The sequence below is a fragment of the Lithobates pipiens genome, unplaced genomic scaffold (genome assembly GCF_037356315.1).
Source record: "Lithobates pipiens isolate NorthernLeopardFrog02 unplaced genomic scaffold, aLitPip1_a1.2 Scaffold_4, whole genome shotgun sequence".
NCBI lineage: Eukaryota > Metazoa > Chordata > Amphibia > Anura > Ranidae > Lithobates > Lithobates pipiens.
This window is the reverse complement of record NW_027507852.1, coordinates 2,471,755-2,484,528: the sequence shown is the minus strand read 5'-3', so window position 1 is coordinate 2,484,528 and position 12,774 is coordinate 2,471,755. Positions and strand designations below refer to the sequence as shown.

At 38.6% G+C, this 12,774-nt stretch overlaps 1 protein-coding gene across 1 annotated transcript; it reads right to left on the bottom strand.

The window, feature by feature from the left end:
• Window positions 1-3,146: 3,146 nt before the first annotated feature.
• Window positions 3,147-6,911, bottom strand: LOC143956694 (leukotriene B4 receptor 2-like). The gene has a single exon (XM_077466892.1). The coding sequence runs from the start codon at window positions 6,909-6,911 to the stop codon at window positions 5,826-5,828; it is 1,086 nt and encodes a 361-aa protein (XP_077323018.1). The 3' UTR covers window positions 3,147-5,825.
• Between the last annotated feature and the right edge of the window lie 5,863 nt (window positions 6,912-12,774).

Below are 12,774 nucleotides of genomic sequence, written 5' to 3'. Positions count from 1 at the left end.
GCTTTTTGTTGGTCACTGTAATCATTTCACATCACAATATCATGGAAATTTTGAGCAAAGTAATTGTTGTAACGGATCTTTCGATATATGTATTTCATTTTTTATTGCAGGTATTTACACAGCACAGACAATTAATGCAGTGCTTTATATACTGTACATTCATGTCAGTCCTTGCCCTCAAGGAGCTTACAATCTAAGGTCCCTATGTCACATGCATACATACACATACTAGGGCCAATTTATAATGGATCCAGAGGAAACCCACGCAATCAGAGGAAAAACATGAAAACTTCATGCAGAGAGTGTTTTGAACAGGATTCAACCAAGGGTCTTAGTGCTGCATGACAGAAGTCCTAAAATATTTGTGGTAAAACCTTGTAGCAATGTAGTCTTATGATTCCCACAATTCACAAAGTAAATTGGAGCATTAAATACAATTACAGAGCCTTCGGGCAATGCTTCCTGGGAAGTAAATGCAAATGGGGTATTTTAGATAAAATTGATTTCTACATGCAAGTGTATTTCTCATTCACTGGATTCTTAATGCAGCCCTCAAAACATGCGGAGTATGGCACTTATTTTCTGGGCAGTCTTTTTTTTTTGCAAGCTGACCACAACTACTAGGTTCAGCAGTCCGAAACAGGGGTCATCAAATTGAGTGGTTTCTTAATCCCAAAGGGTATGATTTTCCCACTCACATCCACTCAATCGTATAAGAATAATTCCTAGAGTTTTCTCTCCTTATTTACTCATGTAATCAAAAATGTACAGGTAGGTTAATGCAGTGGTCATCAACCCTGTCCTCAGAGCCCACTAACAGGCAGGTTTGCATGATAACTGAAATACATCACAGGTGATATCATTTGCTGCTCAGTGATTGCAGTATTCTAGTCTTCATCTCCCCAAGGAAATACATAAAACCTGGCCTGTTAGGCTGGATTCACACTTATGCATTTTTAGTGCATTTTGCAGGTTTGCACTACAGAACGTGTTCCATAGGAAACCATGTTAAATGGACTCTAGTGCAAATCTGCTAAATGAAAAAAGCACTAAAACTGCATAGGTGTGAATCCAGTCTTAGTGGGCCCTGAGGACAGGGTTGATGACCACTGGGTTAAAGTATATCTAAGACCACAATTTATTTCTACTTTTGGAATAAGTAGGCAATGATTAGATTCCCTCTGCAATTTTTGCTGGGTCCTGCTGGTGAGATTATCCTTCTTGTCCCAGAGACACAACAGGAAGTAAGAGGAAATCTCTCCAGAGTGGGGGTCCCCTCTTACACAGTTATCACTGGGACAGGTGTCCTAGATTTCACTTCATCTTCTGTTCTGACAGCCTTAAAATTGTAGATTCCCATTGATTTTTGTCCCAGTAACAAAAGATTAAAAGAGATTATGATACGCCCCAGTAGGGACACAGACAGCAATAAAAACCTAAAATGGTTTCCAGCCCTTCCCCACTGTATCCCAAACTAAAAAGAGAAAGCTTTTGATTTAGATACCCTTTAATAAGCTTCTTTCAAATTTTAAATTATTATTACAGGTACTTATATAGGATCATCAATTTACACAGTGCTTTACATTATATATATCTACTGTACATTGTACCATTCTCATCAGTCCCTGCCCTCAAGGAGCTTACAATCTAAGATCCTTACCTCACATTCATGCATACAAATACTAGGGCCAATTTAGACAGGAGCCAATTAACCTAGTAACATGTCTTACGGTGGGTGTAAATCTGAGTAGCCGGAGGAAACCCACGCAGGCACGGGAAGAACATGCAAACTCCTGGCAGGTAGTATCATAGTTGGGATTGGAAACTGATGACCATAGGTGTGCACAGCTTATAGCATTAGGGTGAGCACCTTAAAGCTCAAACATATAAGCGTGTGTGTGTGCGCATGTGTATATATATATATATATATATATATATACACATATATACATATATACGGAAGGTGTCAGTAGAGCAGTGAATGGTGTCATAAGAGCAGATATTAGGAGAAAAAAAAAGAGATTTTTTATTTTATTTGGTGAAATATCAGGGGTATTTCAGGCCAGCGTGCTGGAAATTTATCGTCACCTACCTACAAATCGCACACTGCTCAGCGCTTGAGGATTTAATTTTAAAAGAAAAATATAGCAATCTTTAGACTACTCCTTATGATTACTAAATGATTCAATCAAATAAATAATAGAACAATAAAAATAATAATAGCTGCTGCTTGTTAAAAATTGCACTTCATATAAAATATATACATAAAAAAATAGATAAAACTTCAAAAAAGTCCACAATTTAAATATATATATATAGCAGCGCTCAATATACAAAATCTTATTCAGATATTAGTTCATATGTGCTCTTGAAAGACTGGTGATAGAGTCCAATGAGTGAAGAGAAGAAAAAAGGATCAAAACCACTTTCCACCTGGCGCTTTTTTCCACCTTATGTGCTCTCCAAATACAAACCCCCCAAGGGGATGCACTCACCAGAAAATCAACGGAAAAAAAATTAAAAAAAATTAACGGAATCTCGCGGGGTTTTTTATTCACCTGTTGTTGTGAGGGGATTGGTAAATCTACCTCTAAACCTTCATTTTCTTTATTGATTACTTGTTGTTGCCATGAGTATATTATATTACTTTTAAAATCATTCAAATCACGGTGATACTTTTTAAGCTTCTTTTTCTGCGTGTCTTTATCTATTTTTTCAAGTTTTTTGTGTACCCTATCGTTAAAATCCTTAATTTCTTGTATCACAGTATCACAGTCTTGTAACAGTATCACACTATGTCAGTATGATTTTGTCTCCTTTATGAGTACTGGACCATCCTATTATGGAGATATCAAGCGACCAATGAATTTAAAGTTTTGAAGGCTCCCATTTCTTTGATTTCCCACGACTAAACAACTCAGTGGTTTGGTTTATTGGAGGCTCATACATCCTTGATTTTCTGGTGAGTGCATCCCCTTGGGGGGTTTGTATTTGGAGAGCACATAAGGTGGAAAAAAGCGCCAGGTGGAAAGTGGTTTTGATCCTTTTTTCTTCTCTTCACTCATTGGACTCTATCACCAGTCTTTCAAGAGCACATATGAACTAATATCTGAATAAGATTTTGTATATTGAGCGCTTCTATATATATATATTTAAATTGTGGACTTTTTTGAAGTTTTATCTATTTTTTTATGTATATATTTTATATGAAATATCAGGGGTCTAAACATTGGAAATATGCACCACACAGGGTGATTAGGGTGTGCCCAGGCATACCTGGCACACCCTGTGCGCACGCCTATGCTGATGACCCTTGTGCTGTTAGGTGGAAGTGCTAACCACTGCGAGACAATATGCTAAGATTTAGCATATGTGTTTTTTTTAAAAGACTATGGCATTTTCTAGGTCAAGCACTGTTGTTAATGGAACATACATCATACTTATGGGCCCTGAATAATATATTACTCTATATAAATATAGTGTTTATTGACTAACGCACATTTCATAATAATTAGTTCCAATTTCTGTCCTAAAATCAACACTGCTTTGGTATATAGTGTACAAATGTCTGCTGGTACTTTGAAAATTTACAGCTTGGCAAAGCATTCCAAGTGTATATGCAAATTTATTAGATATAAATCCTCTAAATTATAATGGAATTGCTTTTACTGTATTAATGTTACTGTATTACTTGATCTCCAGAAGATTTACCCCCCTTTTTGACCAGGACATTTATTCCTTTTTGGCACTGCGTTATTTTAACTGACAATTGTGCAGTCATGCAATTCTGTACTCAAACAACATTTATACAATTTTTTTCCCCTACTAATAGAGCTTTCTTTTAGTAGTATTTGATTACCGCTGGGTTTTTTATTTTTTGTGCTATAGACAAAATAATACTGAAAATTTTGAAAAAAAAAACAAACACTTTTTTTATTTTCTACTATAAAACATATCCAATAAAAAAATATAAAAGATCAAATTTCTTCATAAATTTAGAACTATATGTATTTTTCTACATATTTTTGGTTAAAAAAAATCCAGATAAGCATATAATTATTGGTTTACGCAAACTTTATAGAGTCTGCATACTATTGTATGTATACTATTATATGTATGTGTGTGTGTGTGTGTGTGTGATATATATATATATATATATATATATATATATATATTGCAATTTTATTTATTTTTTTATACTAGTAATGGCAGCAATCAGGGACTTATAGAGGGACTGTGATAGTATGGCGGACAGTCTGACACTAATGCCGCGTACACATGATTGAATTGTATAACGAACGGACTTGGCCACACACGGACACTCCGAAAGTCCAGGGATTTCTAACGTGATGACGTACAGCACGTATGACGGGACTAGAAAAAGGAAGATCAATAGCCAGTAGCATATAGCTTCCTTCTCGTACTTGCTTCTGAGCATGCGTCATTCTTAGTCTGCCGGACTAGCACACTGACGAACAGATTGTCCACTGAAAGCCAAGTCCTTTCAAAGTCAAAACTACTTTCTAAGTCTGCCGGACTTTACGATGAAAAAGTCCGCTGGAGCCCACACACGATCGGATTGTCCGGCGTAATGTGGTCCGGCGGACAATTCGATCGTGTGTATGCGGCATTACTGACACTTTGTGGAAGCCAGTTATACATATACAGTGATCAGTGCTAAAAATATTCACTGTCGCTGTACAAATGACACTCACTGGGAAGAGGTTAACATCTAGGGCAATCAATGGATGTGCCTAACCAGTGTTTATGTGTGTAATGTGAGGTGCTTTTACTAAGGGATGTTACTTTGCAGCGAAACAAAAACCGACACATCCCCGCTGACAGAACAGAGCTTTATATTGTTTACACTGACAGAGCTCTGACCTGTCTTTCTCCTCGCCGATCAGTAGGTGCCGGCCAATGGATGAACACCGGCACCCGTTGATCAGTGAGTGCTTTGACTAATCACAGCTTGCATGGTGCAGCGCACGCACCCTGTACCCGGAAAAGCAGAATCACACACACACACACACATATATATATATTTATATATATTTCTGTGCAGCCAGCCCACACTGTAGCAGTAAAGCTACAGTGCTCTGTCAGGTAGTGGTTAACACTGCAAACTTTATATTGTATTTGTTCCCGCAACAGGAAGTAACACGCTTACTTCCAAGGTACCCCAAGTTTCACAAGCAATCAGTGAGGAAATGGTTAAGTCATTGGTAAAATGATTGGGGTTGATTTACCAAAACTGGAGAGTGTAAAATCTGGTGCAGCTCTGCATAGAAACCAATCAGCTTCCAGGTTTTATTGTCAAAGCTTAATTGAACAAGCTGAAGTTAGAAGCTGATTGGCTACCATGCAGAGCTGCACCAGTTTTAGTAAAACAGCCCCAGTGTGTGTGTGTAGGGTAATACAGAATGAAATGTAATCCTTGAAAAAGAAAAACCTTTGCGTTGTACAATTTAACTGCTGAAATGTTATTGAGTAATTTGTACAGAAAATGCACTCTGACAGATTTTACATGCTGTGAATTATTTATCGGTGGGTTTACCAGTTGTTCCTTGGATATATGACCAGTGTTCCTTCGTTTGATGGAATGTTCTGGAGACTGTCAATAACATTCCTGGATTCATATGTGTTAACTTTACCATTCCTCAAACGCATTTCTTCTCTCCAAACAATATAGTTATCTTAGAGCTGCTTAGGAGAACGTTTTATGCTTACGTAGCACTATTCCTGACTGACTTAGGAAATTTATAAAGTTTAAACAAATTTAATACTGCACTATTTTTTAAGGCCCATCTTTCTAGCTGATACTGTTAACTATTACATGCACAGTCACCATTCAATGGTTCTAATTTTATCCCGTTTTTCTCTTCAAGCTCCACCGACTCAGCCCGACTTCCAACTCTCACAAGACCTTTTACAAGCTCACGTTGAGATTTAACCCGTTTTTGGATTTCTGCCACGGTTCCCTCCAGCAGCTTGGCTACAAATCCCACTCCAAATACCCTAAATAAATCAGACGCAGCAAAGGCATACAGCAAAGGATTGACACACGCGCTGAAAAATGCTAAAGCGGTGGCTCCAGCTCGGCTTTTTTTAGCTGCTTTTGCCAGGGTCTCGGATATATTTCCAGTGGTGAGATTGGCAGTCACCTGTATAGCATTGACTACATGATATGGAAGCCATAGGATGGCAAAAGTCAACAAGATAACAGCAATCAGTTTCTCTATCCTTGACCGTTGTCCAAAGTGGCTTGCTTTTAGTTTAATTAACACAAGCATATAACTAAAACATACCACAGGAAAAGGAAGCAGGAAAGCCACCAATGTCTCAAAGGAGTAATGAAAGATGGCCTCTGCTCTGTTGGCATGGCAAGGTTCACATATCGTAAAGTTCATGTCTTTGTTGTCTATCACCTCCCTGAAAGCCAATGCCGGAAGTGCCAAAGCCCCTGCTAGAAGCCAAATAACTATGAGGACCTTTACCACCACATCTCGTTTACGAAATGACTGAGCCATGTATGGTCGGAAAACAGCTAAGAATCGATCCATGCTCATGAGAGCAATAATGAAAATGCTGGCATACATGTTAAGGCAACAGAGGTAGTATGCAATTTTACAGGCAGGTCTACCAAATATCCAGCTCTTCTTGGCCAAAAATATGATAAAAAATGGAGTGAGGAGAAGGACTGTCCCATCGGCCACCGCCAAGTTAAGGATTAGGATGCAGGTCACTGACTTTTCCCGGCCTTTCATTTTCCACAAAATGCTCCAGATAATAAAAGTATTCCCAGGTAAACCCAAGATGGCCGACAATCCTAGAAATATTGCTCCAGGGATGCGGGAAGCCGGAGAACTGAGGATGGTATCATTGTTATAAGTATTGACGCAGCTGGCCATGTTTGAAACAGTTCCACCTAAATGGAATATAAAATAAAGATAAACAACTAAATAGAAGTGCATGAGGATTAAACAGCTAAAGAAACACATAGTATATATACTGATACTATTTATTATTTAAAAAAAAATATTAACATGTATTCAAACCCACACAATAAAACCAAATATGTTGTACATGTTCCTGTAATATCAAATATCAAACATTTTAATCTTTTTTTTGTCCTTTGAGTCATGCTTTCACATAAATCCTACTAGCAAAGCGTATTCAGAGACACTTCCTCTCGTAAGGTGACGATGCTTATTTATTCAGCTGCAGTAAGCAATGTCTTAGCACTAATTTAGGAATCTGGATTTATAGTCATCAAAGCAATTTTCTAACTGTGGCAATGCAGCGTCATTTTGAAAATAAGGGAAAATATACTGTAAGTGAGGGTGGAGATGTGTTCCAGGCACAAGGATCCTTTATTGCATGCAAGATTTAGGAACAGTGGTTTCAAAAAGGAATAGCAAAATCTGCTTTTTTTTTTTTCGAAATGGGGAAGGCAATAACCTAAAATTTGGCATAGGGAGACAAAAAAAAAAACAAGGCTGACACTGATCTGAATGGTAAATTTAAATATTATGTTAAGTAATTTTAATGAAATTATCATTAGTTCCTTTCCTATACAGACTATATGGATGATCGTAAAGCAATAAACGCTCAGCGGTGTATTTTATTTAGTATAGCTGTAATCATAGCTAGCTATCTATCTATCTATCTATCTATCTATCTATCTATCTATCTATCTATCTATCTATCTATCTATCTATCTATCTATCTATCTGTTTCATGTGGGCTAAAAGACTTGGAAAATAAACAGGCATGCTTAAAGTGCTGCTTCCCCGCTAGATAGGAATTTTCCATTAGAATTTGCTTTTATAATGTAGTGTTAAATGGCAGTACTAAACCAGTGCTAAAGTCCACCGAACCACAGAATGAATGAATTAATGCAATTAGCCTGGGCCATTAATGAGGCAAACAGTAAGTGAAACATAATGGCTTCCGCTGTTTCCTTGGAAATTTAGAAAAATATGCAGCTTGACTGGAATTTGCTTACATGCTGTATTTGCTAAAAGTGATGGGCTTAAAATAATGGCAGACATAAATGACTTTTCAGTATCAGGTAACCTATAATTTAACATGTGTATGTCTACAATCAATTTCACTTTATCTGCATATGAGTGTTTATAGTGCCTCTAGTACAGCAGCGCTATACAATGGCAACACAAACCATACAAAAAAATATTCAAACAAAATATGAATAATAGACCTATTTGTTACAAATTTCACAATGCTTCCACTGAAGCAGTGCTACAGAATACCACATAAATACAGAATATAAAATATATATAACAGTGTATAAAAATGTATGCTGTATACAGTACTTACTGTGCCTCCTAATCAGATGGCCACTGATGTAGCATTTTACAAGCATTTTTTGTGTTGAAATTACAACCCCCCCCCCCCCCCCCAGCTTCATGACCAGGCCATTTTTTTTTTGCGATATGGCACTGTGTTACTTTAACTGACAATTGTGCGTTTGTGCGACGCCGTACTCAAATAAAATGTATGTCCTTTTTCCCCCACAAATAGAGCTTTCTTTTGGTGGTATTTGGTCACCTCTGTGGGTTTTTACGCTATAAACAAAAAAAGACAGACAATTTTGAAAAAAATAAAATAAACAATATTTTTTACTTCCTGCTATAAAACATATCAAATAAAAGAATGGAAAAAAAATCTAATTTCTTCATCAATTTAGGCCAATATGTATTCTGCAACATATTTTTGGTAAGCATATATTGCTTGGTTTGCGCAAAAGTTATAGCATTTATAAACTATGGGATAAATTTATGGAATTTTTACTTATTTATTTTACTAGTAATGGTGGCGATCAGCGACTTATAGAGGGACTGCAACATTGCAGCGGACAAATCAGACACTTTTTGGGGACCAATGACACTAATACAGTAATCAGTGCTAAAAATATGCACTGTCAGTGTACTAATGACAGTTACACACTTAAGCCACACCCCTGACAACGTCATTTGATAAAAAAACACATAGGGGGAGCTGGAGTGTGTGGATCGAGGTGCAGCGGCCATTTTGTTGGTTGATAATGCTGGTTGTTTCCATATGCTTGACTTCTACTGAGAACATGCGAGTTTAAATTCATCCCTGGGAGTCCTATTGCTGCTGTGAGGATTCTCTATTGGTTTTCCTGGCGGTCGATAGTGGAGTTTGAATACTGATATCCATACCTGTGCACTGTGATCAGCATACTCCTGGTGGAGTGGATCTAGTTGCTGTTGAGTCTCTCTGGTATTACCATTTGGCTATCTGCTGTACATAACCCTTTATTTGAGGATAAGAGTCATTATTATTGGGTGTTGGTGACAGCTTTTCTATCCAGCATACCAGTATTCACTTCAAGATTAATTTGACTCTTTATGAACTTTATTTAATTTATATGGACTTTATTTAAATAAGCGCTAGACCTTTCTTTACAGTGTACTAATGACACTGGCAGAGAAGGGCTTAACATCAGGGGCGATCAAAGAGTTAACTGTGTGTCTAACCGGTGCTTGTGTACACTGCGTGAGGTGCTTGTACTATGGGAAGGCAGAGATCCATGTTCCTGCTTTGCAGGAACACAGGCTCACAACCTTCCCTTCTCACAGAATGGCAATCTGCCTTGTTTACATAGGCAGACCGCCATTCTGCCTGTGTCCCGAATGATCGGCCAGTCCCGGTGGACATCACATCCATCGGACCTACTGATTGGCTCCCACTGTGAACAATTACAGAGGGAGTGGGACGCAGGTGGCGTGTGTGCATGCCCCAGACACAGAAGTTCAGGATAACATACAGAGCCATTTTGCCACCGTATATACTGTATACAGTATAAGGTCGGCAAGCAGTTAATGTCTCTTCTCACATGTAAGTGTTCCACAGCAAGAAAAACATGCTCCACATGATTCACCACCACCTAATGGAAGGCAAACTCACCAACTGTGATGAACCTTAAAGCCAACACAAGGGACACAACTTAAAGTCAGTAGAATGTGTACCTTGTGCTGATATTAGTAAAATTTCTCCTCTGCCGATGCGCCCTCCCTGCTGCTGTAATCTTCAGGTGCGATGGGGGTTATTCAAATTAAGGGGATGTCACAGAGAGCCCGAATATGCCCTTTCTGCCCAACTACCCCATTCATAGAAACCATTCTACATCTTCTATGAATGAAACAGGATCTATGAATGGCGGGGACGGACCTTTAAATTATCTGCCCACCTTCCATTTATAGATCCTGTTTCTTTCATAGAAGCTATACTGCAGGTGGCTCAAACATCAGTAGCTCCTTCAGGGGTAGGCTTTACATTCAAGAAACCCAGAAAAAAACATCCCTTGTATGCATAAACCTGGATTAAACTTCAATGTATTCTACTTAACTGTCCTAGGAACTATATTTCTTTAAAAAAAATGACCTTTGAGGCAGAACAATTCTCATTAGAGCTTATACCAACTCTCTTCAGCAATACTCTTATTTACATGGTGACTTATCTTTTTGTAACAATATTATAGAAAAATGATGTGCTTTTTCATTTATTTATTTTTTTTTATTTTTTTTTAATGATACATGGAACACATCAGCTTGGTGTAAATAATCTTGTCAATGTGTTGTCTTGTTTTAAAATACCTTATTTCTATGTATACACTGGGTGGTCAGATTTGCTCATAACCTAGATCAGTCTCTGTTTCATGGAAACAATAGACCAGGCGTGCCCAATCTTTTTAAGAGCGAGGGCCACTTAAGCAACTTGGTAACCAGTCATGGGCTACAATGAGTGGAGCGGGCGGATGACAGGTCACGGCTACTCTATAGGCCCTCCGATCTGATCCACCCAGATGGAAGGGGGCGAACTCCCTTCTATTTTTTTTATTGGATTTTCCGGACCGGATTGGAGGCAGGCAAGAGTAAATGGACAAAAGTCTGTTTACATCTGCCGCTCTGTAGAGATGAATTGAGGGTCCGATTGGGTAGGGCCGATCGTATGAAAAGGGCCTAAACTGCTTTCACACTGATGATTACGCACACCGCGGGTGCAGCACAGTGCACCTGTGTCTATCCTGTGGGTTAACTGAATTTTGCCATAGACTATGCCTGTGGCAAAATCGGCTTATGGGCTCTGCTCTGCAGCCATTTTCTTCTTCTACCACCAGCTTCATTCACAACACCAATGCTGTGGTATGATGGGTCGGCAACCTGCGGTCTGGGCTTGGTAACCTGCCATTCTAGAGGAGGATGTCGCGGGCCACATCAAAGGGCTCCGCAGGCCACACGTGGCCCCCGGCCACTGGTTGGCCACCCCTGCAATAGACGCTCTACAGTTTAATGGATTCAATAACCACAGTTTTCTGGTAGCCAAAAAACATATGATCTGAAAAGTTAGCTACTTCCCATTTGGAAATCCTCATGTCTCATATTATCTCGTGGACCATTATTCCTAGTGATAGGCACACAATGGACAAGTATTTAAAAGTAAAGACTGGCTTTTTTATATGAAATATATTTCATCTTGTGAAATAAAATAAAAAATCTACCTATTGCTTTGAATTTTTCATGATATTTCGCAATGCACTTCCTGACGTGTAACTGTATTCATAGATACACATCTTCAGTGTGATATCATCTAAGGTATATATTCCGGTGACTGCTTTTCTCATTTGACATTGAACTTCTTCCTGATATGGCTATTAATGTTCTGCTGATTATTATTTTAAAGGCCTGCTAGAGGAAAAAAAAACTATATCTGAGGACCTGCACTACAGAACTTTCTTGTTCCTAATTTATTCATCTTTATCCAGTGGCAGAATGACCTTCTAACACTCCTCATTCTTTCTCTCCTTTGTGATACCTTTGTGTGAAGATCTTTGCTAGGGATGAGCCGAACACCCCCCGGTTCGTTTCGCACCAGAACTTTCGAACGGACCCCAAATTCGAACGAACGTTAGAACCCCATTGAAGTCTATGGGACTCGAACGTTCGAAATGAAAAGTGCTAATTTTAACGGCTAATATGCAAGATACTGTCCTAAAAAGGGTTTGGGGACCTGGCTCCTGCCCCAGGGGACATGGGTCAATGCCTAAAATGTTTTTAAAAATGGCCGTTTTGGCGGGAGCACTGATTTTAATGACGATTAAAGTGAAAAAAAAGTGAAATATTCCTTTAAATATGGTGCCTGGGGGGTGTCTGTAGTATGCCTGTGAAGTGCCACGTGTTTCCCGTGTTTAGAACAGTCCCTGCACAAAATGACATTAAACGGAAATAACACCATTTAAAACTGCTTGCGGTTTTAATGTTATATCTGGTTCCTGCAATATGGTTGAAAATCATTGAGAAAAATGGCATGGGTAGCCCTACCTGCCCATTACCAGCCTATTTGGGTCTTGTACGCATATTAAGGGGAACCCTGTACCCATATTAAAAAAAGGAAATGCGTGTGGCCCCCAGGCCCTATATACTCAGAACAGCAGTATACAGGCGGTGCAAACAAGACAGGGACTGTGTAGGTTTGTTGTGTTAAGTTGAATCTGTTTGTAATTTTCAACTGGTACATTTTTAAAGTGTAGCTCCAGTCAAAAAAACTATTTTTAAGCTTTTTGGAAAACATAGGGAAGGGTTATCACCCCTGTATAATTTGTTTTGTCGTCCATCTTTTTTCATCTCACTTGCTGTTGTCTCCTTCCGTTTGCAAGTAGGAGATGTTTGTAAGTTGGATGTTTGAAAGTAGGGGCCTGCCCTATATGCTCTGCAGAAATGGCGG